At 62.6% G+C, this 25744-nt stretch overlaps 1 protein-coding gene across 4 annotated transcripts in view; it reads left to right on the top strand.

The window, feature by feature from the left end:
- Positions 1-5860: 5860 nt before the first annotated feature.
- The window catches only part of AGAP3 (ArfGAP with GTPase domain, ankyrin repeat and PH domain 3), a 62832-nt gene continuing 42948 nt past the window's right edge, over positions 5861-25744 (top strand). For 2 of the 4 annotated variants that reach the window (XM_021382118.1, XM_021382116.1), the window contains exons 1-7: positions 5861-5919; positions 9493-9580; positions 9723-9808; positions 10017-10158; positions 11510-11644; positions 17088-17215; positions 23473-23628. In XM_021382118.1, coding sequence (XP_021237793.1) covers positions 10137-10158; positions 11510-11644; positions 17088-17215; positions 23473-23628 — 441 coding nt within the window. In that variant the 5' untranslated portion in view covers positions 5861-5919; positions 9493-9580; positions 9723-9808; positions 10017-10136. Of the gene's footprint in view, positions 5920-9492; positions 9581-9722; positions 9809-10016; positions 10159-11509; positions 11645-17087; positions 17216-23472; positions 23629-25744 lie in introns of those variants that run through there. The other 2 variants (XM_021382115.1, XM_021382114.1) reach the window with 2 other exon arrangements.

Genomic DNA, 25744 nt, shown 5'->3' with positions numbered 1-25744 from the left:
CGTCACCGCGGTGGCCGGCCTGCCCGGGGGGTGGCACGAGGAGCCCCCGTGCTCCGGGACCCGGCGGGAGGGGACGGGCAACTCGGTCCCGGCGGGGCAGGGGGAGGCAAGCCGCGTGCGGGGCTGTCGGGGCAGCACAGGGAGCCGAAACGCATCCCAGCCGTGGGAGGGCAGAGGGGCATTGCTCCCGGGCAGGGCTGGGCGACGTGAGAGCTGCCAGGGCAGAGCGAGGAGCAACGCGCAGGGTCCCCTCGTGGCGCTCCGGTGCCGTGCTCGGTCTGGGTGCTGGCCCACTGGGTCTAGGCGCACGGTGCTCTGGCTGCAGGGCAGTCTGCGGGGTGCGGGGGGGCTCTGAGCAGCAGGGGGGGCCGGGGCCGGTGGTGGGGTCTGGGCACGTGGTGGGCCCGGGAGCTGGTGCTCCGCCGGTGCTCTCTAGGCTGTGCTACCGTGAGCTGTGCTCCTGGTGCCGGCGCTGCCCAGGTTGGCAGAGGTTCCGTGGGGCTGTGCTGCCCGCACCCCTCCCCGGTCTCGTTCCCTGGCCCTGTTTCCCAGTGCTGTTCCCCATTCCGTTCCCCCGCGCGGCCCCACGGCAGCAGGCGCGGGGCTGGGAGGAGCACGCAGCACCCGTGGGCTTTTTAAGGCATTGAATGCTGCGGATGGAGCCGCGGTGGGGGCTGGGCTTTGGGCAGCACTTGCAGGCACCCATGAGCTGCACAGGGTTCCATCGCGAGGTTTCCGTCCTGGGATCCCCGGTGCTGACGCTGTGGCAGCGGCTCCCGGGCAGCTCTGTGCCCAGGCGCTCTCCAGCAGGGTCGGACTCTGGAGGGGAGCACGGGAGCAGCCCTGCTGCAGCCTCCGCTTTGGGCCGCGCTGGTGCAGGGTGGGGAGCTCCATAGACTCATCCCCGCCGTCCCCGTGTCCCTGGGGCTCACGGTGCCTTCCAGGTGCTGGTCCTGGGCTGTCCGCGCGGCCTCGGTGCGCTGCGGGGTGGCAGGGCCGCGCTCCCTGCGCGGTGCTCCCGGCGCGGTGCCTCTTGCCGGCTGGGTGGCGGGAGGTTCCCAGGCGAGCGGAGGCCGCACTCATGGCTGCGGAATGTGGGTGTACCCGGGCCGGGAGGTGCGGCGGGGGCCTGTTGCTGCTTGCTGGTGACTCCCGGCAGGAGCTGCGCCCGCAGCCACCGGCCTGGCTGCCACGTTCCCAGGGGTGCAGCCGGGGCCGTGTGCCCACGTCGGTGTCCTCGCCCTGCTCCTGGCTGCCGGGCGGGCACGGGTCGCGCTGCCTCAGGGCCCGGCTGAGGCCGTGTTTCAGGGGGCAGCTGGCTGCTGGGACGCCGCTGCCGGCCGGGTGAGCTTCTGCGCTGCGCCGGCACTGCAGCGTGCGGTGGCCGTGGGATCGCCGCTTGCTGTGGCACAGCCGGCACTGCTGGAGCTGCGCAGGTTGTGCTTGGGTTTGGCGTTCGCTCAGAACTCCGCTTTGCTGTTAGCTGCCCGCTGTGCCTGCTCAGGACGTGCTGCCGGGTCAGTGAGGTGCGAAGGAGCAGCGGCGAGGCTGCGGAGCAGCGAGGCTGCAGAGCAGAGCCCATGTCCTTGTCCCGCTGGACGTGTCCCATCTCCGCGCTGAGCACGGTCCGTGGGCCCTGGCTCGAGAGCTGTCACTCAGACATGGAGCACCTCGGCACTGCTCCTGCTCGGGCTGCCCGGGTGTGGCAGCTCAGGGATCTCTGCCCTGTTCTTCTGCAGGCTGACGCTGACCCTAATGCAGGCTCAGCACTTCCAGACCTTGATTGCTGAACGCTGTGCTGCCCACCTCAGCCCTAGGAGAGCTGCTCAGCCGCCCCAACGTGCCCTCCCGGGGGTGCAGCTGCAGCTGCGGTTATCAGCTCCTTGGAGATGTTGGGTATCCTGCTCCGAGCAGAGGTCCAACCAGTGCTGCTTCCCCGTTCCCAGTACCAGGAGCACTTTGTTTACACACTTTGTGAGCACCCCAAAGGCCACCTAAAGGGAGAACGGTCCTGGTGCTGTTCCTCATGACCCACTCAGACCTCTGCACTGTGCTTGCTCCTGCTGGTGTAGGGCTTTGGCCTGGTCCAGGTGCAGGGAGGGGTGGTCAGGGAATGCAGGATTTGATACCTGAAAAACAGCCCAGAGCTTGTCTGTGCGTGGCACCATGGAGGCTGGCAGGGACCATGACTTTCCGTGCATCCAGCAAGGACAGGGGCCCTTGGAGCTGGGTCCGCACCAGCCAACGTGCAGCCGCTTGGGCCAGGGGCACGGAGCTGCGGTCGGGGCTGGGAGCAGCGTGTCCGGGTGCGTCCTGGCAGACACAGCTTGGAAAAACGGGGCAAGCATGGGGCTGAGGATTTCCCTGTTCAGCTTTTGGAAAGGCTCTGCCTCTTCCAAGGTGCCTCGAGGTCGGAGGTGATGCCCTGCTCTGCTGTTGGGTGCATGGCCATGCAGAGGAGATGAATGCGTAGGGTATGTGAGGGAAGGCTGCTGGGAGAGGAGGACGGTGCTTGTATGTTAATGGGGGAGTTTGCATAGTGAGTGGAACAGGCAGTGATGGGTATCACCTCGTGTTAGCACCTGCCTGAGCACTGCTGGGGGCAGCAGGGCTGGGCCCGGGGCTGTGCCTCTGGTGCTGAGCCCAGCAGGTGCCCTGCTTCCGAGAGCCCAGAGGTGCGGCCGGCTCTGGGGGGGGGGCTGGGTGCTCGTCCAGAGGGGACGTGTGTGGCAGGTGCAGAGCGGTGTGCTTGCAGCCTGCAGACTGCAGGAAGAGAGCACTTCCGAGGACAGCGCCTTTGTAGGCCTGCCCTGCCCTCGCTGCGGGGCCGAACAGCTGGAGCTGAGTCTGACCCACCTGGAGCAGGTTTTGCAGGTGGGGGGAGCTCCTGGCGGGGCGCTGGGAGGCAGCGGCCGTGTCCTCCCGGGCACAACCTGCGGGGCTGCTGCCGTGGGCAGGCGGAGCGCAGTGCCCGTGCCCGGTGATCAGTGGGCGGGTGGGGACTTTGGAACCTGGCCCGCTGGGCACTTGGGTGTTTGTTCAGCCTCTGACCCGGTTCCAGGGCTGGTGTGCATGTCCGGGGTTCCGGTGTCCGAGTTAGTGCCGCAGCGGCTCGGATGCTGCATTGGTTAATTATTACTTGTGTGTGTGGAGACCAAGTGTGCCTGGCAGATGCCCCCCTGAAGCACGAGGCACATGGGCCTGCTGCACCTCGTCCTGTGGAGATCAATGAGGGGACTGGGGCCCTCCCTCCTGCGGTTGCAGGAGGGTCAGCGTGGCCATGGCTGAGTCCCCGCTGCGCTGCCCATGGAGGTGCCGCTGGAGCAGGCGCGGTGACGAGGGGCCTGCGGTGTGCAGGAGGTGCCGGGAGGCCTCAGCTCCGCTTGTGAGCTCAGAGGCACCTGGGGGAGGCGATGGCCACGGGGTCTGCAGGCCTGCTCTCCTGTGGTATTAATGACAAAGGAGGGGAGGAAAAGCATCCGGTGTGTTTTAATGTGAAATACCAAGCCGTGCAGGCTGCCGAAGTGGGTCCCTGTGTCTGCGTAGCCCGGCACAGCGGGAGCTGCGGCTTCCCTGGGTGGTAGCCCAGGCTGCGGGGTATGATGAGACCCCCACCGCACGGAGCATCCCGTGCTGATGTGGCTGTGGGTGGGCAGGGGCACTCCGCATGCAGCGTTATGCCAAGAGCCCAGCCGGGCGGTGCGGGAGCCTCGTGCTGCCGGGGCAGAGCTGACTCAGCCGCTGCGTCAGCGCTTTTCGTCAGCGGGGTGCTCGGCCTGCGGCTGGTGGGGGCGGAGGAAGCGCTCTCGAGGTTCCTTTCTGGCAGCCCCGGGTCCCACCCATGCCTGCTGCCGTGGTGCAGGGCAGCCCGGCTCGCCGTGCAGCGTGCGGGTGGGCCGTGCCTGCGGGCTGCTGGCCGGGCAGGGAGCCGTGGGTGATGGCGGCTCCCAGGTGCTGCCGGGGCGCGGCCTGCACGCCGAGCTGCCCGCTGCGCTCTGCAGGGAGTGCTGGGGCCGTTCCCCTGGCGCTGACCGGGTAGCGGGGGTCCTGGCACCGGCACCTCCCGGTCCTGGGGCTCTGCGGCTTCCAGGGCGCGGTGCGAGCCGCTGAGCTCTGCGTGAAGGCTGCGGTAGGTGGGATTTCAGGGCGCGGGCGTTTGAAACTCGTCACTGAAGAATGGTACAGGAGTGAAATTTGATGTGGTTTTTGGAAAAGGCACAAGTGCATGCAGTAAACGAAGCAGAGGTGGCTGGGGAGGTGTGCGAGCTGCAGCTGCTGGGGCTGCGGGTGCACGGCATCAGCACTGGGGCCCACGTCGGAGCACAGGGCCGGGGCTGGGCGCAGGCCTCACAGCCATGGCAACCGATGGGCGCCGGGAGGAGAGTGGGCCGGACGGCAGCACGCTGCTGTTGGCAATTGAATGTTCTGCCCGGCTCAACACGGCTGGATTGGCACCGCATCATGGTTCTTTTGGTGTGGGGATTTACTCGGAGGCCTTCCCAGCACGTTAAAAATCTGTTGCTAATGAACTCCTGAACCTGGTTACAGCAGCAAGGTGTGAGCGTAGCGGGGCAGGCCGCCCGCACAGATGGGCCGTGCTCTCTCTGAGCAGCCCAGCCAGCTCAGCGCACGGCTCTCACTTGTGCTCCGTTCTCTATCTCTGGAAAACCTCACGATTTTCACCAGTTTTGCCGCAGTTCAAGGAAGCGGTGCGTGTGGCAGAGCAGTGCCAGAGAGCTTCCTTCGTCTGCATGGGACAGAGGGGATGCGGTGAAGAAGGAGGTGGTAGCGCTGCTTTAACCATAGCAAAGCACTAAGGCGGGCAGAAGCTGCGGGAGGAGCGGTGCCTGTTGTGGGACAAGCAGTGTGCAGTCCGTCTGCTGCCTTTCATAAGGGGCTCCAGAGCCTTTTAGTGAAGGCTTTCTTCCTGCCTTAAAACAAAAAGAAACACCAGATGGAAAGCAGACGGCGAAGGAGCGATTCCCCTTCACAAGCGTTGCGGTGGCTGCGAACACCGCTGTGTTCCTGCGCCAGATGAGCGCGCCGTTCGTAGCTTCTGGGACAGAAGCGTCAGTAAGATGGGGCTGGGAGAAGGATGGGGGGGCTGCGGGGGTCCCGGGGCGGCACCGCCTGCTCCGCATTCAGGTGCAATGAGAAGAGCGTGGCCGAGGACGAGCGGCTGCCCGGGGCTGCATGGGGCTGTGCTCCTGGTGGCGGCGGTGCCCAGTGGGCCCAGCAGCTCGCGGAGCCGGCCCTGCGCTGCGTGAGCCTCCTCCCTGCAGCGGGCTGCGGCAGCGGCTGCAGCGTGGTTATGACAAGCTCCTGGAGGAGCAGCGTGCCCGCAGCGTTCCAGCCCCAGAGATCGCTGTTGTTCTGCGCTGTTCTGTGCAGCAGGTGCTGCTCTTTCGTGCCAGCCCCCCCTGCAGCTGCCCGGTGTGGGGTGCAGGCTGTGTTTCCTCTCCCAGGTCGTGAGGTGCTGTGCTCCTGCGGGGCAGCTGCTGGCAGCTCCGGGGCAGCTGGTTCCATGGGATGCACGGTGCCACCACTCCTAGGGGCTGCTCCTTGGGATGGAAAGCGAGTGTCTGTGATCCCCGTGGCACAGCGAGGACGTTTCCACTCTTAAGTTGCCCTGGGTGTTACAGCCTTCTTGAGCCTGTTGCAGCATTCTGCACATGGCACAGCGTGCACACAACAAACCGAGCTCGCTTTCAGTCTGGAATGCAGCTTGCAGCACGTTTGCAGCTCTCTATGTGCACTGCGTGGGGCTGGCGGCTGTGCTGCCCCGGGGCTGGGCAGGAGGGCGGGAGCGTGGCACAGGGTGAGGATCCTGTCCTGATCCCTTCTGCTCTCTGCTCTGCAGATTCCTTCGTGAACAGCCAGGAATGGACCCTGAGCCGCTCGGTGCCTGAGCTGAAGGTGGTGAGTACTCACACTCGGTCCTGCAATACTTCTCCACGTCCCCAAGCAGCCCTGTGTTCTCCTGAGGCGGAGTGAGTGTGCACAAGGGCTTCAGCCCCATGGAGTGAGGAGGAGCTGGGGCTGCTGCTGTGCTGGGGGAGAGCAGGGGTTTCTGAGGGGTCACGCTGTGCAGGAGTGGGTGCTGCTGTGGGAAAGCACGTGGGAGCAGAGCTCCGCAGGCACTGTGTGAGCACCGCTCTGCTCTGGTGCTCCCCCATCCCCGTGGCCACCCTGCAGTGTCCCTGCCCCAAAGGTGCTGTGGGGTGAAACCTCACCTCCAGCTCTGTGCTCTGGTCAGCAGAGAGCATCCAGCCTCTGTGCTTTGTTGGCATGCAGTGGATGTCCTGCAGCACTTGTCCCCGGGTGTCACTGCCTGCCTGCGGGGCAGGCACTGGGGGGGGCACGGGCTCTGGCAATGGAGTCCCTCCATGCCCGCCTCTCCCCCTGTTCCCATGGCTCATCTGCAGCAGGGATCTGCTCCCAGGGTGCCACCCCTCCAAGGCCGGAGACGTTTCTGCCATGTGTCCTTGCTGGATCCTGTGAGCTGCCACGGTCACCAGTTCTGGAGGACGGGTGGTGGCTGCTCGGGCTGAGCTGGCTGATGGGCACCGGGGCCCAGAGCGGTGCCTGGGGCAGGGGGAGGCACAGGACAGCTGTATGTGGGGCTGGGGGAGGCACAGGATGGCTGTGCCTGGGGCCAGGGTCCGTTTTTGCAGAGCACCGCGTGCTCCCGGCTGTTCCTGGGAGCTCGGCATCTGTTCAGCACTTCGCTCTTCTCGTGCTCCCCAGCAGCCTTCAGTTTAACTCCCTTTGAGAGCTGTTGGCACGTCTCCTTTCGGCCCTTTTAAGATGCACGTTTTTCAGTCTTAATCTGGAAGCACGGAGCGTTTTTGCAAGTCACACAAGCACAGTGCTGCCACGGTTTTTCTTATCTGTAGTTAAGTATTAATGAAAGCAAACTTTGAGTATTCACTTGTTAGTTTCCCTTGTAAAATATGTCTGTCCAAAAATCCTCCTGCAGCTGTTCTGCGTATTGCTTCCTGACGTGTTGACAGTGTGCAGGCTGCAAAGCAGTGCTGCAGGCTGAACAAACCTAAAGCCTTCAGCTCTCCCCAAAGCAGCACGGCCTTTTTCCCGTGTTTTCCATGACCTCTGGGGTTCCACCTGGCCGCTGCGGTGCTTCCCAAAGCCTGGAGGCACTCCGGCTGGTGCTGGGCTGTGCCTCTTTCTGCCTGTGCTGGAGTCTGTGCTGCAGCTGTTGGTGGGGGGATCCTGTGCAGCAGGGTTGTCCTGAAGGGAAGGAAACCATCAGAGCAGTAGGATGAGGGGGAGTGGCCTGACATTGCACAGAGGAGGTGCAGGCTGAGCATTAGGAACAATTTCTTCTCCAAAGAGCAGTCAGGCGCTGGCACAGGCTGCCAGGAGGTGAGGGGTCACCATTGCTGGAGGTTTTCAAGGACCGTGGAGATGTGGTGCTCGGGGACACGGTCAGTGGGCATGGTGGGGGTGGGCTGGGGGTGGGAATCTCAGAGGTCTTCTCCAACCTTAGTGATTCTGTGATTCCGTGAAAGGAAGCTGTCTAACCCTGGAGCTGCTCCTGCTGCTGTCTGGAGGTGGCAGTCAGCGTGGGTCCCCATGCTGCTGTGGCACTGCGGTGCCTCCCTGCCTCCCCTGGCTCTGGGCTTTTGCTCCTGTGCCATCCACCCTCATGCACGGTCATCCCCGTCGGTCACAGGGTCCGTTTCTCTCCCCTGAGCTCTGCAGGCAGACAGGTCTTGGAGTCAGCAGCCGGGTGGGGAGTCAGTACAGGCATCACTGAGCATCCCAGCCTGCCAGGAGCTCCCTGCGGCCTTGCTCTCAGCCCGCTCTCCATCAGCAGCGTGCTGGGCCGGCAGCGTGCATGGTGCAGCCGGGTCTCGCAGCGCAGCGGTGCCACGGCCCTGCAGCAGTGTGCAACCTTGGGTGAGGCTGCACCAAGAGCGCTGCAAGCCTGGGAGAAGGCGTGTGGGAGCCGGGCAGTGAGTACAGGAGCAGTGGAGCCCCACGGTGGTCAGCAGTGCAGCACAGGAGGTGGGAGAGGCTCGCGCAGAGCTCCGCTCTGTCCCTGACCTTTTGGTCCTCCAGTGCAGACCCACACCAGGCCCTGAACCTGCATTCCCATTCTTTGAATGCGGGAGATCACAGGCTCGTCGGGGCCCTGTTGTGGCACACCGTGCACCTGCTGCAGCCACGTACCTGCAGCCGGGTGGCACAACTTGGATTTTGCTTTCATGTCTCGTGTGTGTATGGGTGCACGCTGCTTTCATGACGGCTGTCAGCTGCCGGCACCGTGTGCCTGCTTGGAGTGCTGTCCCAAAGGTTCCGTGTTTCCGCATGGGCTGTGCTGCAGAGTGTGATGTTTGCAGCTCTGCCTTCCCACAGCCTGCTCCCCCGGTGGGCACAGGGAGGGTGTCAGGTCACTGTGCCCTGCCTGGGTTGGGGGCAGCACCCCCGGTGCTCGAGAGCCACTGTGTGTTTGCTGTGAGGCAGCTGTGGGTGTGCAGGGATGAGGGCTGTTCTGGAGCGCAGCAGCCCCTTTGGAGCCCCTGCGTGGGGATGTCAGCGTGGGTCCCCCCTGGGAGATCTGCTGGAGGGCTGAGGTCCCGGCAGAGCAGCACGTCCTCACTGCCGTTCTAACCAGCACTGGGGGTGGGGAACGGGGACACCTACAAAACATTCATGTGGAGGGCGAGCTGCCAGCAGCAAAGCTGGGGTCATGCATTTGGTGGAGCCAAGAGGAAGCCCGTGGTGGTGGAAGAACCCTGGGCTGCGCTGGGCAGTGCTGGAACAGCAGAGCTGGTCCTCTGGGCACCCACCCCAGCGCTGTCCCTGGGAGCCCAGGGCTCTGTGTCCGGCGCTGTCCCCATAGCAGGAGTTGTCCCAGGGGCAGCCCAGGTGTAGTCAGGCTGTGGAGCCAGGCCAGGTGCTGTGGGGACGCTTCTCCTGGCACTGCTCCCTGCTCAGGCCAGCCCGCCTGCAGGCTCGAAGGCACGGGGCATTGTCAGTGTGCTGGGAAGGTGCTGACTTAGGAAGAGGCACGGATCCCGCTGGCACACCCCACGGCAGCTGCCCTCCTTTTGCAGGAGGGTGGCCCAGACTCAGCCCAATGTGCTTCAGCCCAAAGAGGCATTAGCACCAGCTCTCTTCACGTCCCAGCTCGGTGCACAGTTAGCTCCAGGTGTCCTCTGCGGGCAGCACAGCCAGCTCTGCCGGGGACGTGTGCTGCTGCAGACACATCAGCGCTGCAGCGAGGAGCCGGGGCCGTGCCCTGCTGGTGGCACGAGCTGTGCCCAGGCCTCGGCCGGGCTCTGCCCTCATTCTTCTGTGCCGAGAGCTCCGGTGCTTGCAGACTGGGATGCGTGGGCTGGGAGAAGAGTTCCCTTCCATTGCGAGCTGCCTGCGGTGTGGGGACGGGGGAGCGGGGGCTGTAGCAGTGGGCTGGGGTCACCTCGTGGCGTGGTGCATGGCAGCCGGTGACGCGCACCTCTCTCCCAGGGCATCGTGGGGAACCTGTCCAGCGGCAAGTCAGCCCTGGTGCACCGCTACCTGACCGGCACCTACGTGCAGGAAGAGTCTCCAGAGGGTAAGGTCCAGCTGCGGCGCCCGGGGCCGTCGCTCCCCCTGTCCCAAGGGCGGCCCCCATCTCTCCCTTTGCCCCCCCCGGCTCCTATCTCAGGCCCCCACCACGTGCCCTGCCCCTCTGACCGCCGTGCTCTCTCCCCAAGGTGGCCGGTTTAAGAAGGAGATCGTGGTGGATGGTCAGAGTTACCTGCTGCTGATCCGCGATGAAGGCGGCCCCCCCGAGCTGCAGGTAGGAGGTCATGCACTGCCAGGAGGAAGGGCACATCCCGGGGAGCCCGCAGTGGGAGTGTGTGACCGCGGGGCAGTGCGTGTGCCAGCTGCTGCCTGTGGGTGTCCTGGGGCCGGGAGCGCGGGGCTGCGTGGTGGTGGTGGTCACTGGTGACGGTCGGTGGTGGTCGGTGATGGTCGGTGACTGTTGCTGTGTCTCCCGCCCTCAGTTCGCTGCCTGGGTTGATGCCGTGGTGTTTGTCTTCAGCCTGGAGGACGAGATCAGCTTCCAGACGGTGTACAACTACTACCTGCGGCTGTGCAGCTACCGGAACACGGCAGAGGTGCCGATGGTGCTGGTGGGCACGCAGGGTGAGTGTGGGCAGCTGGGCCACCTCCTGCAAGGGGAGCTGGGGGGGTGGCGGGGCTCTCCCTGCCTGGTGCTGTAAGCTGCATCGAGGCAGTCACTAGGAGACTGTTGGGTGAGGGGCCGTGGAGGAGCTCCGTCATTCCTCCTCAGACCCTCCCAGCTTCCCTGCGGAGAGCTGCTTCATTTCTCCAAACTCTTTCCTCCTGCTGCCCTTGGCACTGCCTTCCCAGCTCCTGCCTGCACTGGCTGAGCATCGGGGCACTGCCTGTGGGTTTGGTGCTGATGCTCTGCTGCCTGTGCTGCTGGGACGAGTTGTAGCAGGAAGGGTACCACAGGCTGAGCACTGCTGTGCTGGGCGGTGGGCACTGCCACCCCCCGAGTGCTGGGGGGGTGCACACATTCTGTGGGTGCAAGGTGACAGCAGAGAGCAAGAGCAGGGGATAGGACACACAGGAAAAAAGCCTTGGCCGGACCCAGCTCCTGAGCAGAGCAAGTGGTTCACCACCAAGGACTTCTGGGGCTGGGAACAGGCAGTGCCAGCAGGAGAAGGTCTCCAGGTGCGTGCTCTGTGCCCCAGGTTAAGTCCAGCACAAAGTTGTTAAAATTCTGATATTTAGAGATTGTGGAATTGGTTTAGGACCGAGGATCTTGGCCTGGCGCTGGGCTGGGTGCTACAAGAGCCTGCCTGTTAGTGCTGTCACCTGTGAGCACATCCTACAGAGCTGTCTTTCCCCATTAACTGAGCATCATTTCTTCCCTTTGGTTCTTTAATCTGTCAAGTATGGCCCTAAGAGCCAAAATGACGACAAATCCACTTAGCTCTGCCAGTGAGGCAGACTTGCAGATGAGTGCGTGGTGCTTCCAGCTGCCCTGGCACACGTTAGTCACTTCCAGCCCATGTAAGCACCATCATCCCCATGCAGATGAGGCTGCACTCGCGCCCAGGGCCACTCTGCTTACACCTTCGCCCCCAGCTCTGTCTGCTGTCTCGGTGCGTCCTCCACTTGCCCTCACCAGCCGTGCTATCCATGATGCTGAGTGTTACTGGAGCTCTGTCCTGTTCCACGCACCCAGGCAGCCTTGTGTTCCCAGCCACACCTCCCCCTCCTTGCTGCCGTTCTCAGAAGCGCGGTGTCTGGGTGGTTAGGAGAGCTGAGGAAGGTTCATTTAGAAACGTTAACAAATCCACGTTCTACAGATGTGGGACTTTATTACCTAAGGCGTTAGGCGGGCAGGCTGTGCTGTGCAGGTGAGTATCAGTGTGAAGGAGCAGGAGGCCAGGGGCTCCCTGGGGCTGCGGGTGGGAAGGACTCGGTCCTGCTTCTCACCTCCTCTCCCTCCCTTGGTTTGCAGATGCCATCAGCGCCACCAACCCCCGCGTCATCGATGACTCTCGGGCACGGAAGCTCTCCAACGACCTGAAGCGCTGCACGTACTACGAGACCTGTGCCACCTACGGGCTGAACGTGGAGAGGGTCTTCCAGGACGGTAACTGCAGCGGGTGGAGGTGTCGGGGCCAGGCAGGCAGCAGCACTGTCCCAAAGCGTGGGCTTGCCATATCCTGAGCGCTGGCTGTCAGCTAAGGGTGCTGCAGCGAGGGCCGGCAGGCACACAGTCACATGCAGTGCTGTTACTCAGCGTGCACAGAGCAGGTCCTGTGAGCGGCCAAGAGGGCCAGAGGGAGCATGGGGTGCATTGCAAAGAGCGTGGGCAGCAGGGCGAGGAAGGTTCTCCTCCATCCGGGTGGTGGGGCTGTTCCTCATGGGTTTCTGCCCTTGGGTCTGCGTGGCAGGGATGCTGTAGGTGGAAGAGGGAACCTACACCGCCAAGTCTTGGGCTTGGCAGTCTGCTCAGATAGACCTGGACTCTGTCCTGTGATGACTCTGCATGTTGTCCTCCTCCCTCGCTCTGCCCTGTGACCTGCAGTGCAGCTGGGGGGCCCCGCACGGGGCCACAGTAAGGGGCCCTGTGGGAAGGCTGTGTGCCAAGCAGGGTGGCAGACAGGGCAGAGCAGCTTTTGGGAAGGAGGGCCGTGCTGTTGGTGTTTTCAGGTGGAACAGGTGGCATGGGGGAAAGTTCAGAAAAAATAATGCAGCGAGACTGCATTAAAGCAGCAAAAATCCAGCTGAGCGCATTGCTGCACAGCAGTGTAGGCTGAGGGCAGCACGCGGGACTGAGCCCGTTGCAGGCTTCAGCCTTTGCCCTTTGTGCTGGAGCTGGTTATTTTCCTTCCCCTGCACAAGCCCTGACCTCCCAGCGGTCTCATGTTGCAGGGCTGAGGCTCGCAGTCCCCGGGCTGCCTTTCTTGCACGGAGGCACAGAGAGATGTTCCCCTCTGCTGCTGCTGCTCTGCAGTCTGAGAAATGCGTCCTGAGAGTGAGCCCTGAGAGTGAGAGGCGTCCTGCAGCCCTGGGGCTGTGCTTCGGGGATGCATCGTGCTCTGGGGTTGTGCTTTCTCTTTGCTGACCCCGGGGAGCAGTGAGATGAGAGCTCTCCCCATGAGACCGAGACCCGGCGCTGCTGCTGTCGTGGTACAAAGCCAGGGCTGCTGCTCCCTGCACTGCACTGCGCCTCGGCCATCATCTGCTTCGTTCATGGCTGGGAGGGAGCGGGCTGCCAAGGAAGTCCAGGAGACCCCAGAAGAATGAGGATGCTGGAGTGGGTGGCAGTTGGAGACTGTGCAAGCAAACCGATGCTGGTGCAGGCTGATGCTGGTGCTGCATGGGAACAGGGACCGAGGGCAGTCCTGCTGCAGGGGGAACTTCTCCAGGGGAGCTGGTGCTGTCCCTGGGGCACAGAGTGGGGAGTAGCAGTGGGGAGGTGGGAGAGGTCCTTGTCTGCGTGGAGGAAGACCACGCTGGAGGGACGTGTTGGATTCGGGCATCAGCAGGATTTCAGAAGGATGCAGGGAAATGAAGCGTGTGTGAAAAACAGCAGGAAACTGCAAAAATTAATCAAAGGTCAGAAAAGGTAGCTGACGGTGAGACGCTGGGAAGAGCTCAACCACTTCCTAAATGAAGAAGATTGAGGAGTAACTTGATGACAATACCTAAATACCTACATGGGGAGAAAGTCACAGATACTGACCAGCTGCCGGCCAGCAGGAACTGATGGGACAAGGGGGAGCGATGTTAAACTCAAAGAGGGGAGATTTGGGTCAGATGCTGGGAGGAGATTCTTTACCCAGAGGCTGTGATGCCCTGGCACTGCTGCCCAGAGCAGCTGCGATGCCCCATCCCTGGAGGTACCCAGGCCGTGGAGGGGCCCTGGGCAGCCCGATCTGGTGGGGGGCAGCCAGCCCACAGCAGGTGTGGGGCTGTGGGGGCTGTAAAGTTCCTCCTAAGCATTCTAAGGTTCAGGGATCTTTACAGTAGAGAAGGGAAGACGTGCAACCTGTGGTCGCTGCTTTCCTTGCTAGGTTTGCTCGCTTGTCCGCACTGCACAGTGCATGTGCTGCATCTGGTTCCCAGGTGCAGGTTCCGTGCTGCAGTGTGCTCTGACAGCGTGCAGTGCTGCCCTAAGAGGGCAGCTGATGTCGTGCTGGTCCTGGCCTGAGTGCTGGCAGTGCCCAGCTGAAAGCTGAGGCCAGTGCTTCCTCCCCAAGGCTCTGTCTCTGCAGGAGCCCCACGTGCAGTGCTGCTGAGCGTGGGGAGCCTGTGGGAAGCAGAAGCACAGCTCTGTGCGTTCGCTGCAGGTCAGAGCTCTGCAGGAGTTGGCTCCAGGTATTGCTGCGCCCTCCGTTCCGGTGCTGCAGACACCGTTCCTCATGCCCAGAGCAGTGTGTGGTCTCAGGTGAAGCTTGCTGTGCTGTGGCAGGGATCTGGGCCACGTTTGTCACCGTGTGCTGCTGTGGCCGTGTCGTGTGGAGCGAGCGAGGCTGTCTGGGCGGGAGGAGGTCACTGTGAAAAGGGCTCATGGCGTGAGGACAGCTGCTCCTTCCCTGCTTGCCAGGCCACTGTGTGTTGTGCAGCCTGGAAATCCCCCCAGAAGTGCTGTTCTCTCTGTGGGAACGACACTTCTCATCCATTCCAAGCAGCTGCCAGCATCAGATGCTGTCCCGGTTGCTGGTTCTGTGACAAGATGGGGTGCTGTGCCCGTGCCCTCGGATGCAGCTCGATGTCCCACGGGGCCGGCTGGGCTGTGTGCTCAGCGCACGGGGCCCGCAGGTGCCAGCTGAGGCGTCAGAGCTTCACCAGTGGCAGTGGTGGGTGCCCAGGGGGTGGGCAGCGCGGTGCCCTGGCTCCTGCCACGAGCTCCCAGCAAGGTGGGAGCAGCGCCCGCTGCTCGCTTGGCTTTGGAGGCACAGGGCTAAAGAGCTTTGTTCTCAAAACTGCTTTCACAACACTCCTGGATGCAGAATTCTCTGAGAGCTTAGAGGATGCCGGGACAACAGTGAGAAGTCATCAGCGTGGAGGTGCCTCGGCTCTCACGCTTTTCTCAGCAGTGTTTCGTGGGCATAAACTGGAGCACAGCGAGTTCCACGCTATTGCAAGGGAGAACTTCTTCACTTGGGAGTGACAGAGCCCTGGAACAAGCTGCCCGGAGGGGCGGGGGGTCTCCTTCTCTGGGGATGTTCAGGACCCCCCCGGACACCTTCCTGTGCCACCCGCTGTGGGGAACCTGCTTCGGGGGAGTGGGACTCCACGATCTCCAGAGGCCCCTTCCAAGCCCTGCTGTTCTGTGATTTCTTTACTGAGCGAAGGCTGGAGGGCAAATTGTGAGGAGCCCTTGGGCAGCGATTGTCTCGGTGGTGTTCCTAACGCTGACCCAGGCCCAGTCCATGCTGCTGGCTTCCCTGCTCAAAGCACCGCGTGAGAAGCTCGAGTGCGGACGAGTCCAGCGGCACCGTGCAGGACATCTGGCCAACAGCAGCACTGCGCCTGGGCAGGGGGTCTGTGCTGCTGCACGTTGCACATCTGAGCGCTCTGTGTAGCAAGGAAAGAAGCCTTGGTAAGCAAATGGCCCCGGGCACCGCTGTAAGGGTGGCAGAAGTCATCCTTGAAGAAGTAAGTCCTGCTGATGTTGGAGAAGGAGAAGAAGCTCTGCCCGGCGGGCAGCAACGTGAAAGCCGACTCGAGATGCCTCGGATGGAGCAAGTGAGACTGGATCACCATCACTGTGCTCTGCCGGCCCCAGGCTGGTTTTGTTGCCACCGCTGTTGTTCTGGGGGCAGTGCAGGGCGGGCCCTGTGCTGGGCTCTTGGTCTCACACTGCAGTCGCTGAGTTTTCTGACTCTTTTCTGGCCCCTCGCTTTTCCCCGGTGACGTTCTCAACCTGCCTGTTCCAAGAGACCGCCCTCAGCTGGCCTCCTGCTCTGCCGTGGGGCTGCTTCCTTCTGTCCTGGGTCTTGGAAACCTGACTGACGTCCTCCTGCTCCAGGGAAGCTCTGGGAAGCAGCCCTGCACTGCACGGCCTTCGGTCCTGGAGGTGTTCTCCGTGGGCCACGCGGGAGCTTCCTTCCCATGGGGCATCTCACCCCTTCTCATGTCATGTCCCATCTGCTTTGAAGTCTGCTCTGCTGAACATTTTGGGGCTGTTTCTGACTTCTGCTGGGAGTGCTCGGATGTCTCCATAGCGTGAAGGGCTTTCTGACTCTTGCAGCGTTCCCGAAGCCGAAGCTTCTGAGATGCAGCGTGCGCTGTCATGGGAGTTGTGCCGGGAAGGTTTGTTCCTCTGACTGATCCACGCATGTGTAACAGGAAGATAGGACTGAAAAAAGTATTTGGCCAACGCTCTGTATCTCAGTGTCAGTGAGACAAGAGAACACACTCTGATGCTTGCTGCCTGTGACCTGCACCAGCCGGAGGCAGCCCTGACGTAGGGCAGACGTGGCTCAGCGCTGTGCTGCAGCCTCTGCCCTGCCTGGGTTCCCCTCCATCAGTCACCTCCTGTTCACCTCCCTGGGGGCCTCTCGCTGTGCTGAATTGAAAGCCTCTGTTTACTTGGAGCAGGGGGGAATTTGCTGCTGCGTCAGCAGTTTCTGCCACCTCCAGCCTCAGGGAGGTGAGCAGAGGGATTCTCGAGCTTGGTATTTGTTGTCCCAGGCTGTGCCGGGGGGGGTCAGGCTGGGTGTTAAGAGCGATTCCTTCTCCAGGGAGCGCTCAGCGCTGGCACCGGCTGCACAGGGGTGGGGGGCACCGTCCCGGGGGTGCCCAGGGGCTGTGGAGATGCGGCACTGGGGGACGTGGTTGGCGGGCGTGGTGAGGATGGGGATCTCAGAAGTCTTTTCCAACCTTAATGATTCTGTGTGAGGCGTGTTGGTCAGGAGGTGTGATCTTCCCAAAATCTCCTCCCTGTGACCCAGCAATGTACGTGAGGGGACGGAAGGGGCAGCGTGCAGCCCTGGCTGCTGCCGTGCTCGTTGGTCAAGCTGCATTTCCAGAAAGGGTGGGGGGTTGGGGAGGCCGAAATGCAGCTTTGGGCTTTTGGCATCGGGCAGCCTGGTTGAGGGAGCGGGGAGAGTTGTTTGTGTCGTTCATTTCTGGAGCACCTGGAGAGCTGAGGGCCACGCGGGCCGTGGCTGAGGAAGGTGGCACTGCCCAGGCTGCCCAGGTCATCACTGGCTCCTGTGGCCACTGCCTGGGGGTCACTGGGACGTGGCTCTCTGCCCAGGGCTTTGAGTGGCTCCTCAGTGTCCACACACAATCGCTGCTCTGCGTGGGACCCAGGAGAGCGGTGGGTACTCAGCGTGGCCAGTGTGGAGGGCTGCACCGCTGGAGGAGCCGTGCCAGCCCTCAGAGCAGCAACGGGGATGGCCAGGCCGGGTGCTCTGCGGAAATCCTCTCTGTTATACGGGATGCTGCAGTTCGAGCCCCAGGTGCTGACATCAGGCAGAGGGAGGGGTTGGGTCTCGCTGAAGCGCTGCAGAGATTTGTTGAGTGGCGAAGTGGCTGTCAGGTCTCTGACCCTGTCCCTCTCTCTGCTCTTGCAGTGGCTCAGAAGGTGGTGGCTCTGAGGAAGAAGCAGCAGCTCTCCATCGGTCCCTGCAAGTCCCTGCCCAACTCACCCAGCCATTCGTCGGTCTCTGCGGCCTCCATCCCTTCTGTTCACATCAACCAGGTGGGAAACGGGAACAGGGGACGGCAGGAACCCCACGTGCTCCTCCCTGCCCCTCACTCGCTGCACAGACCGTTCAGCCTAGGTCTGCACTCACACCGCAGCCCTGAAGTAGCTGCTGGAAGGGCAGAGCAGCTGTCACACTGGAGCATCAGCACATAGCCCAGTACAGCTCGTTGCCTGCACTGGTGCCAGGCTCCAGTACGAGCCTGTGGCGTGTGGGTGGTGTGGCGTGCGTCTCCAGAGGTTGTGGGGTGCTCCTGGAGCAGCTGGTGCTGAGCCTGGGCAGCATTCAGGGAGCTGCTGGCAGAGCAGGGGGTCTGTGAAGCAGCCAGGAGCACGCCTGGTCCTGCTGCCCTGGCACCAGGAGGCTGATGGGCTGTGCGCATACAGGTGGGCTCCTTTAGGACATCTCTGTGGAGGGTAAGCTCAGTGGTGAGTGCCAGGGGTAGCAAGAGGAGGAGGGGGTGCTCTGGAGCTCAGGGAGGGCACGGTGCTGTTCCTCAAGCGCAGCATCAGCCTGGCAAGAGCTGCCTCGGTCTCTGTGCTGGGTGATGGAGCTTCTCACAAGAGGGGCAGGTCAGAGAGCAGAGCAGGCTGGCACAGCGAGGGGCTGCTGCAGGAGACCCTGGGCAGCCTGCTCGCTGCATTAGGGCTTTGCTGCAATTCCTAGTGCATGCACAAGTGCTGAGCTGCTTCTGCCGAAGGTAAGAAGTGGCTCTGCTGCTCCTCAGGCAGTCAGGCCAATAGGCCAAGCTCTAAAGCAGCTGTTGTGCTGAAATCACTGGGCCTGTAGCAAGGACTTCACTCAGTCTGTTTGTCCGACTCCTTAATGTCAGACTGGGGAGCAGCAATGGCCACAGCTGGGTCTTGTGAATGTTAGGAGGTGACACAGACAGAGCACTGTGAACCCCTCAGCTGCTTTGTTGGTGGAATGGTTTTTGAGGAAGAGAGTAGCTAAGGACTCAGAGGAGCACGTAAAACTGGAAGGAGGCTGAGATTGATCTTACATTAAGGATGTTAAATACCCACGTACACATTGTGCCTGACCGTAGGTTTTTGATGCTGGACTGTGAGCTGCTCTGCACGGAGTTCTGCAGCTCCCTGCTGCTCCACGCCCCCCGGGCTCCAGCCCGTTCAGGAGGTGCGTGTGCAGCTGCATGCACTGAGCCCCGCTGGCAGCAGAGCTGCTGCTGGACCACGCAGCCTTCTGAGCAGAGCTCGTGGCCAGCAGCTTGCAATGGGAGCAGTGAGCACAGCAGCTTGCAATGGGAGCAGTGAGCACAGCTGCTTGCAATGGGAGCAGCGAGCACAGCTGCTTGCAAAACATGCGCAGCTGTACCATGTCCTGCAGTGTTCCTGGTGACGGGTGCTGCTCGAGAAGTCTGATAGGCGGTGTCCAAGTTAAACGCAGATGTGAATGCATCCAATAATGAGAGAATCTTCTTAGCAAATTGCAAACTGAACTACTGCTGGAGATGGGAGGCAGTCTGTACGGAAAGGGGCGGCAGGGTGAAGGACAGCAAAGGGCCGTGTTCCTCAGGGAGGAGCTGTTCCATGTTGTGTTCCATGTCCCAGAGTACGAAAAAGGCACACGAACAAACTAATGATGGCACTGCTGTGCCTGTCAGCGTGTCTTTGTAGTGGACAAAAGCATTCCCTATGTGTGGTGATAGCAGGCTCCTCAGCAGGATCCCACTCGCTCATGTGAGCGTGCATTCGACCGGTGCAGGAGCAGGAGGAGGCTTATGGGAGGGAGGAGACCCTCATACGAGAGGATGGCAAGCTCTTGGCTTGTTCAGCCTAGAAAAGCGAGGGCCAAAACGGACCAAACCCAACCTCTAAAGTACACACATGTGAAAGAAAACAGTTTTTTATGAGAAGGTGCTAGCGCAGAAGGGGTGGAGGTAAGAGCGGCCACGGGAAGGCAACGTTTGGGCATCAGAGGAGGTTTCTAACGGCGTGGCACGAGCTGTTCAAGGTTCTTGCTCAGAAACCTCCTTGCTTTCCTTTCCTTCCCGCAGAGCACCTTTCAGCCCGGTGTGCAGACGACCTCTGTGTAGAGGTGGATGCTGGCTCCTTGGCCCGGAGGCAGAACCTTTTCTCTCAGTTCCGTGCTGTGCTCCTGTGGCTTTGCCGGAGGGACCTAGGTAGATCTGGTGGGAACCAGAGCCGTTACAGGGAAGTAATACAGCATGAGCTAACAGGGAATGGCAGCTCGTTGTGAGGCCTTCCTGAACAAGAAGTAGTTACTGACTGTCTGGATTGCAGCAGTGATAGAGGCCGTGTCCTTCTGGAGCTTCTGCCGTCTGTCTTCCCTCTCCCGTCCCTGCTCTGTGCCTGTCCAAAGCTTTGTCTGTCCCTGTACTTGACCAACCTGGGGGCCGCAGCGAGGATCTAAGTTCATTTCTGCTCCCGGGGTCTTCTGTGGCTCCACCACAACCCCTTTGGTTCCCAAGGGCCTGCTGCAGCAGCGTGTGCCTTGGTGCTTGCAGATTTCCATCGCAAGAAGTACTTCTCCCAAAAACGGGACCTGGTGAGTGATTGCAAAACGCTGTGCAGTGTGTTCACATTCTCCCTGGTGCTCAGAGTTCTGGAACTGCTTGCCAGCGTCCTCAGAACAAATCCAGCTGGCTTTGAGAAACCGGACTTCTCCGATTCCTGATGTTCTGTCACCGACCCGGGCAGAGCAGCTCCCGCTGGCTGCCCGTGCAGGAGGGAACACACCAGTGCTGAGCACAGGGAGCCGGCAGCTGCCACATGGCAGCAGGTCCTGCAGAGGGGTGCAGGGAGCCCGGGAGCCCTGCTCCAGAGCACATGGTGGTGGTGGTGCCGCACGGAGGGCACGGTCCCCTGCACGGCTGCTGTCCCTGGCTGGTGGAGGAGCTGTGCAGGAGGTGGGCAAACTCTGCTCCATCAGCAAGGATGGGCAAGGGAGCGATGGTAACGTCGTTTTCTGTCTTTTCCCATTTCAGGGTAGGGGATCTCTCTGGGTCTCTTACGGCTTTTGCTAACCCCTGGGAGCAGATGCCAAGGCAGGGACAAGGAGCCCAAGGAATGATTTGAGAACACAGGATTTAGCTTAGAGACAGGACGACACGAAGCCAGACAGTGAATTCTGAGCTTCGTTTTGTCTTTGTTTTGACTTTGCACCGCAGCTCGGTGTGGCCTGCGCTGCCCCTCTTCTGCTGGGAGCCGTGGCCGAGGCCTGCTGCCCTTCCCAGCTTTGTGCCTGGGGACGTCCTGCTCGGTGCCCGGTGCCGTGCAGCAGGGACAGCTCTGTCTTCTGGAGCCCTCAGTGAGGGGGCTCTGTCTTCTGGGCACGGGTCTGGCGTCCCTGCAGAGGGCTGCGTGGGGCAGACGGGAGCTGGGGACAGCCCTCTGCTTGTGCTAGCCCTGGGGCCGGCTGCTCTGCAAGAGCTGGGTGCCGAAGGCCAAGCTGAGCCTGTAGGAAATGGACGCTGCCTGTACCCAGCAGCCCGGCCAGCTGTCACACCAGTGCATGGCAGTTACTGGGAGGGGAGAGGTGTCCGTGGACCCCAGTGTTCTCAGCAGTGCCTGTCAGAGGATCTCTCCACCTGGTGCCAGGTGCTGGCTGTTCACCCACAGGGTGCTGCCGGGTGCCCGTGAGCAGCGGTGCCGCGGGGGGGTTTGGTGTCCTTGCAAAGGGGTGATTGAATTTGTGAGGCAGTTCTTGGAGCAGTCACTGGCTCTGGTTTCGTTTTGTCTTTGGGAGCTTTGGAGTTTGTCCTTTAATTCCACGGTGGTGTGTGGTGCCACAAGGCGCACTACTCCCATCAGGGCAGGGAGTAAGGGGCCAGCTGTGCTCAGCATTTCCAGCTGCACCTACTGGAGCACAGCGCGCCCATCGGGGCCATGGCACCAGCATCGCTCCCCTGCCCCGGCTCCTGGGAAACTTCTGCACCCGCTGTCAGGCTGCTCAGCTCCCTGGCCCTGCAGCCCCGGGGATGCTCTGCGCTGCTCCTGCCCCTGCGGCGAAGCGAGCAGGTCTGGTGGGTTTGGGATCCTGGCTTGGCCTCTGCTCCCACCCTGCCCCATCCTGCTCCCTGCCTGCAGGGTGCGGGCGTTCCACGGGCGGGTGGGTGCTTGCAGCTCTCGGAGCTGCTGCACCTGATTTCTCTCCGCTCCTGCCCCTGCTGCATCTTTGTGCAGGGGCTCTGAGGCGCCCTCAGGGACACCCTAAGCTGTGGGATGAGTCACCGCTGCTTGGCTGCTGTGGGATGGAGTTTGTCCTTCTGCCAGCTCCCAGCAGCTGCCAGGAGCAGGGGCACGCCCCAAGCTCTGCAGTGCTCAGACCCTGCGCTTTGTGTCCCTCCGTGTCCCTGGGTGCTGCCTATGGGCCTGGCCCTGCTGCTCTCCCTCCTTGGTGAGCGCACCCCGCTGTCACAGCCCCGCTGCAGTGTGCGGTGCTTCGCTGAGATACGGAAGTGCTTGGGCTGTGGTTAATGAGAGCAGACAGGAATGAGAATGTGAAGTTTGCAAGTGAAATGAAAGGCAACCTGCAGTTCACCCGTGCTTAGTAATGAGACTCTTCCGTGCCTGCTGCAGCATGTCCCAGCAGAGCTCGGCAGTGCATGTTCCAGCAGTGCGGGCAGCAGGCAGTGTGCAGCTCCGTGTGAGCAGTGTGCAGCTCCGTGTGAGCAGTGTGCAGCTCTGTGTGAGCAGTGTGCAGCTCTGTGTGAGCAGTGTGGGCAGAGCTCTGTGTGTCCCTGTGGTGCCAGCCTCCCGCTGGGCTCTCGCTGCCCTGCACTGTGGTGTCATCATCTGTGCGCTCCTGTCCCCTGCCCCGTTCTGTGCAGATGCTGAGGCAGTGGCTGCCGTTTGTTTGCTCTCCTCCACTCAGAGCCCTTCCCAGACCTCGCTCCTTGTTCCAGCCCTTGCCTCTGTCTGACAGATTCTACTTGGGAACTTTGAATGAGCTCTTTCCTGCTCAAGCACCCATAGCCCTGTCTGTGTTCGCTGCATTTCATGACATCCGCCCATTGCATGCTAACGGGAAGGATCTGTGCACGTGTTTTACCCAGATCTCAGCTTCCGCCGTGTGGTTAGATTTCAGTAGAGACCAGGGCTGCTCGATTGGGTCGATGGAGCAGCAGCTGCCAGGAGCAGGACGTGGGGGGTCTGCCCAGAGCTGTCCCCTTGTCGGGTTCTCCCCCAGCTGAGGTTTGCGTGGGCCCTGGTTCTGTCCCGCAACGCTGCAGCGCCGTGCCCGCACACCCGGTGCTGCTGGCTGCCGTCTCTCCGGGGCGCAGCGTCCTGCGCTTGGCCCAGCACCGGGCACGCTCGGGGCTGAAGGAGCGTTTCCTGGCTAGGCAAGGAATGGAAGCAAAGCTACAGGAGCGTGTCAAATACAGAACACAATTTAGGGAGATTTTTTCTGAGGAGCTTTATTGTCCATCATCCCACATAAATAGGGTTTGCCACAGCTGCTAGGGCAGGAGCTCCATCTCTGCAGTTCCTTCTGCGTGGAGCCTTTCCCTCCGTCGTAGCTTCATGGATGTGTTGACAAGGTGCAGCCAATTCTCTGGGACCTGGCAGCCCTTACTCTGTGCACCTGTTCTTCAGCCCTGCGTTGGCAGAGCTTGGCATGCTCTACTCATGGGGAGGTGTTAGCAGACCAGGTTCCCCGTGTCCTGGTTTTGGGATACCAGAAGCTTTGTCTCCAGCCGGATGAGGTGCTCCAAGCCCCTGCTCCGGCACAGGACGCTGTGTGCGGCAGCAGGGCTCCTAGGCCTTATCTCCTAATGCAAAAGGTGCTGGGCTCTGTCTGCAGATGATAGGTGCTGCACTGCCAGCTGGGCATTCTCCATATACTGCATGAATGTGGCTAGCAGCACCCGCAGCGGGGCGATGGGAGGGCCAGGGCCAGACCCGCAGGGTGCACATCCCCTTGGTGCACAGCTCAGCCCAGAAGGAAGCAGCGTGGCTGGGCTCTGCGCTCCTCACAGCTCCGTGCTCAGGGGCCTTGGGGACAGGGTGGCTCAGCCGGCGTCACTGGGTCCCTCCCCTGCTTGTCCCTGTTGGCTTCAGAATGTCGCTGTTCCGCCAGGGGGAAAACCAAAGCAGAGGAGGGCAGCAGCTCCCCAGGCCCCCCCGGGGAGGTGCCAGGTGCAGTGCGTGGAGCGCAGCGTCCCCGTGCCCCGCCGCGTGCTGCAGCCCCGTGGGTGGAAGGCACCGTGCAGCGGTGTCCCTACGCCTGCCAGCCTCGTGCTGAGCATCACCGTCTCATTCTGCCCTAGGCCACCAACGGCGGAGGAGCCTTCAGCGACTACTCCTCCTCGGTGCCCTCCACCCCCAGCATCAGCCAGCGGGAGCTGCGGATCGAGACCATCGCTGCCTCCAACACTCCCACCCCCATCCGCAAGCAGTCCAAGCGGCGCTCCAACATCTTCACGGTACGCAGCCCCGGGGCCGGAGGAGCTTTGGGAGCATTGCGGAGCCGGGAGAGGGGCAGGCAGCCCCCGCCTGCACCAGGCTGCAGGGAACCTGGCTGTGCTGGCCGGGGGTGGGCAGGGATCGGGGCGAGCCTTCCGCATGTGTAGGGAGCACAACGGAGAGCACCAGTCCTGGTGTGTGCACGAATACGCATCAGTGAGCCGCTCCTTGCGCATCAGGAGTGCGCCCAGGGCACGTTGCGCTGTGTGCAGGGAGCAGAGCTCCCTGCCCATTGCTGGGCAGAGCTACACCCCGTGTGCACAGCACCAGTGAGCTCTGCTCCTCCTTGGAGCCGTGTCCCCAGAGCGTGGTACAAAGTCTCCAGTGCCCCGCGGCAGTGCCAGCTGTGCTGTGCCAGCACGTAGCTCCGGGCCCCTGGCTCTGCTACCCGAGCCCTGCGGCCGCGTGACAGCCGCAGTGCTCCGGGGTCTGCTGGGGGCTGGGGAGAGCAGCAGAGAGTGGAGGCGACAGGGAGCAGGCAGAGCTGCGGGGCCTGGGCAGCGCGGGGCCTTGGTGCAGGGACTTGGCAGCTGCTTGCTGGCTGAACGCAGCCCGCCTCCAGCGCGCTCACACCGTGCACCACCGTGCACGCAGCCCTGCTCACACGTGCCCTGCTGTCAGCAGCCCCTGGGTTTCCCCGTGCTGTCAGTGCACCGGTGTTCCCGGTCCCCGTGCCCAGGTCAGGTCCCCGCGCTCCTCCCGTGGGCGCGCTCCTCTCCCCCGGTGCCCGGTACGTGTGCTGGGCTCAGGCCTCCTCCCATCTCCGTGTGCTTCCCAGCCACCATTGCTCCGTACACCGTGTCTGCTGTCTGTGGAACTGCCCGCCACCAACCATTGTCCGTGTTGCACTGTGTTACTGTGTGAACAGCTGCCACTGCTCTGGTTCCCGATCACACCGACTCAGCATCCCACGCCCCATCCCTCCCCTGCACCGTTGGCGTCCCAAATTCCCAACTCCTCGTGCTGGGAGCACACCCCCCTCCCCCAGCCGGGACATCCCGGCAGCTCCCACTCCGGTGTCCCCAGTGCTCTGTGCGCTCCCCACCCTTGCCTCAGTTCTGCGCCCCCAGTTCCGTGCCCCTAGATGCGTGCACGTGCTCCTGGCCCCCACGGCACACACGCTGTCTCACTGCCCCCAGCCTGCCTCCTGCCCCCAGCCCACGCAGCCCACGGCAGCGTCTCCACGGCTCCTCACGCATGGCTGTGTCCTCACTGCCGTCCCCTACCATGTGCCCACACCTCCCTGGCGGTGCCCGGAGGTCTCCCGTTGTTGGCGCTCATGCTTTTGTTGCCCCTCGGTGCTGATGGACGCCTCTCCCCGCTCCCGCCGTTCTCGCTCATGCTTGCTGCTGTGCACCGTGCGCCCATGCACTGCCACCCATCCTCTGCTCACCCGCGGGTTTGGACTCGCCGTCAGCTCATGCTCACGCTCTCGCTCCCCTTGGAGCGTGTCGGTGCCATGCTCAGCTCGGAGCCCGCGGGTGCCGTGCTCGCTCGGCGCAGGCACGCGCTCCTGGGGAGGCGGAGGGCTCGCTGCGGGGTCACGCTTCTTTGCTGTGGATGCCATCGTCCGCCTGCGGCTCTTGCTCACTTGCTCATCCTGGGCTCCAGCTTGCTCTCACCGCGCCACTCACCTGTGCTCATCCTGGGCTCACGCTCACTGCTTGCTCCGTGCTGGTGCACACGTGGCTCCCATTGAAGTCTTCACCCCGTGTGGTTGTGGCAGCAGCAGCAGCTCCTGACACGTCCTCCCGCAGTGGGGCAGGGCAGGGCGGGCAGGCAGGGATGGCTCTTCCTGCCTCTAGTTTCCCTGCGGGCAGCGTAGCGCAGCTGCGGCGCTGTCCCTGTGCCCCCAGTGCCGGGTCCCCCAGCCGGGCGCGGTCTCTCTGTGCCCCGCGCACCGCTCCGATCCGGCCCGAGCTGTGCCTGGCTCCTGCCTCCTCCTCCTCCTCCTGCTCTCCTCCTGTCCTGTCCTCTCCTCCTCCTCTTTGCTCTGGGCCCTGCCATTGCAGGGGAGGGCTGCGTGGGGGCCGCTGGCTGGAGGCAGTGCCCGCCCGTCCCCGCTGCCTGGACCCC

This window comes from Numida meleagris, unplaced genomic scaffold (assembly GCF_002078875.1).
Source record: "Numida meleagris isolate 19003 breed g44 Domestic line unplaced genomic scaffold, NumMel1.0 unplaced_Scaffold180, whole genome shotgun sequence".
Classification (NCBI taxonomy): Eukaryota; Metazoa; Chordata; class Aves; order Galliformes; family Numididae; genus Numida; species Numida meleagris.
This window is presented reverse-complemented; position numbering and strand designations above follow the sequence as displayed.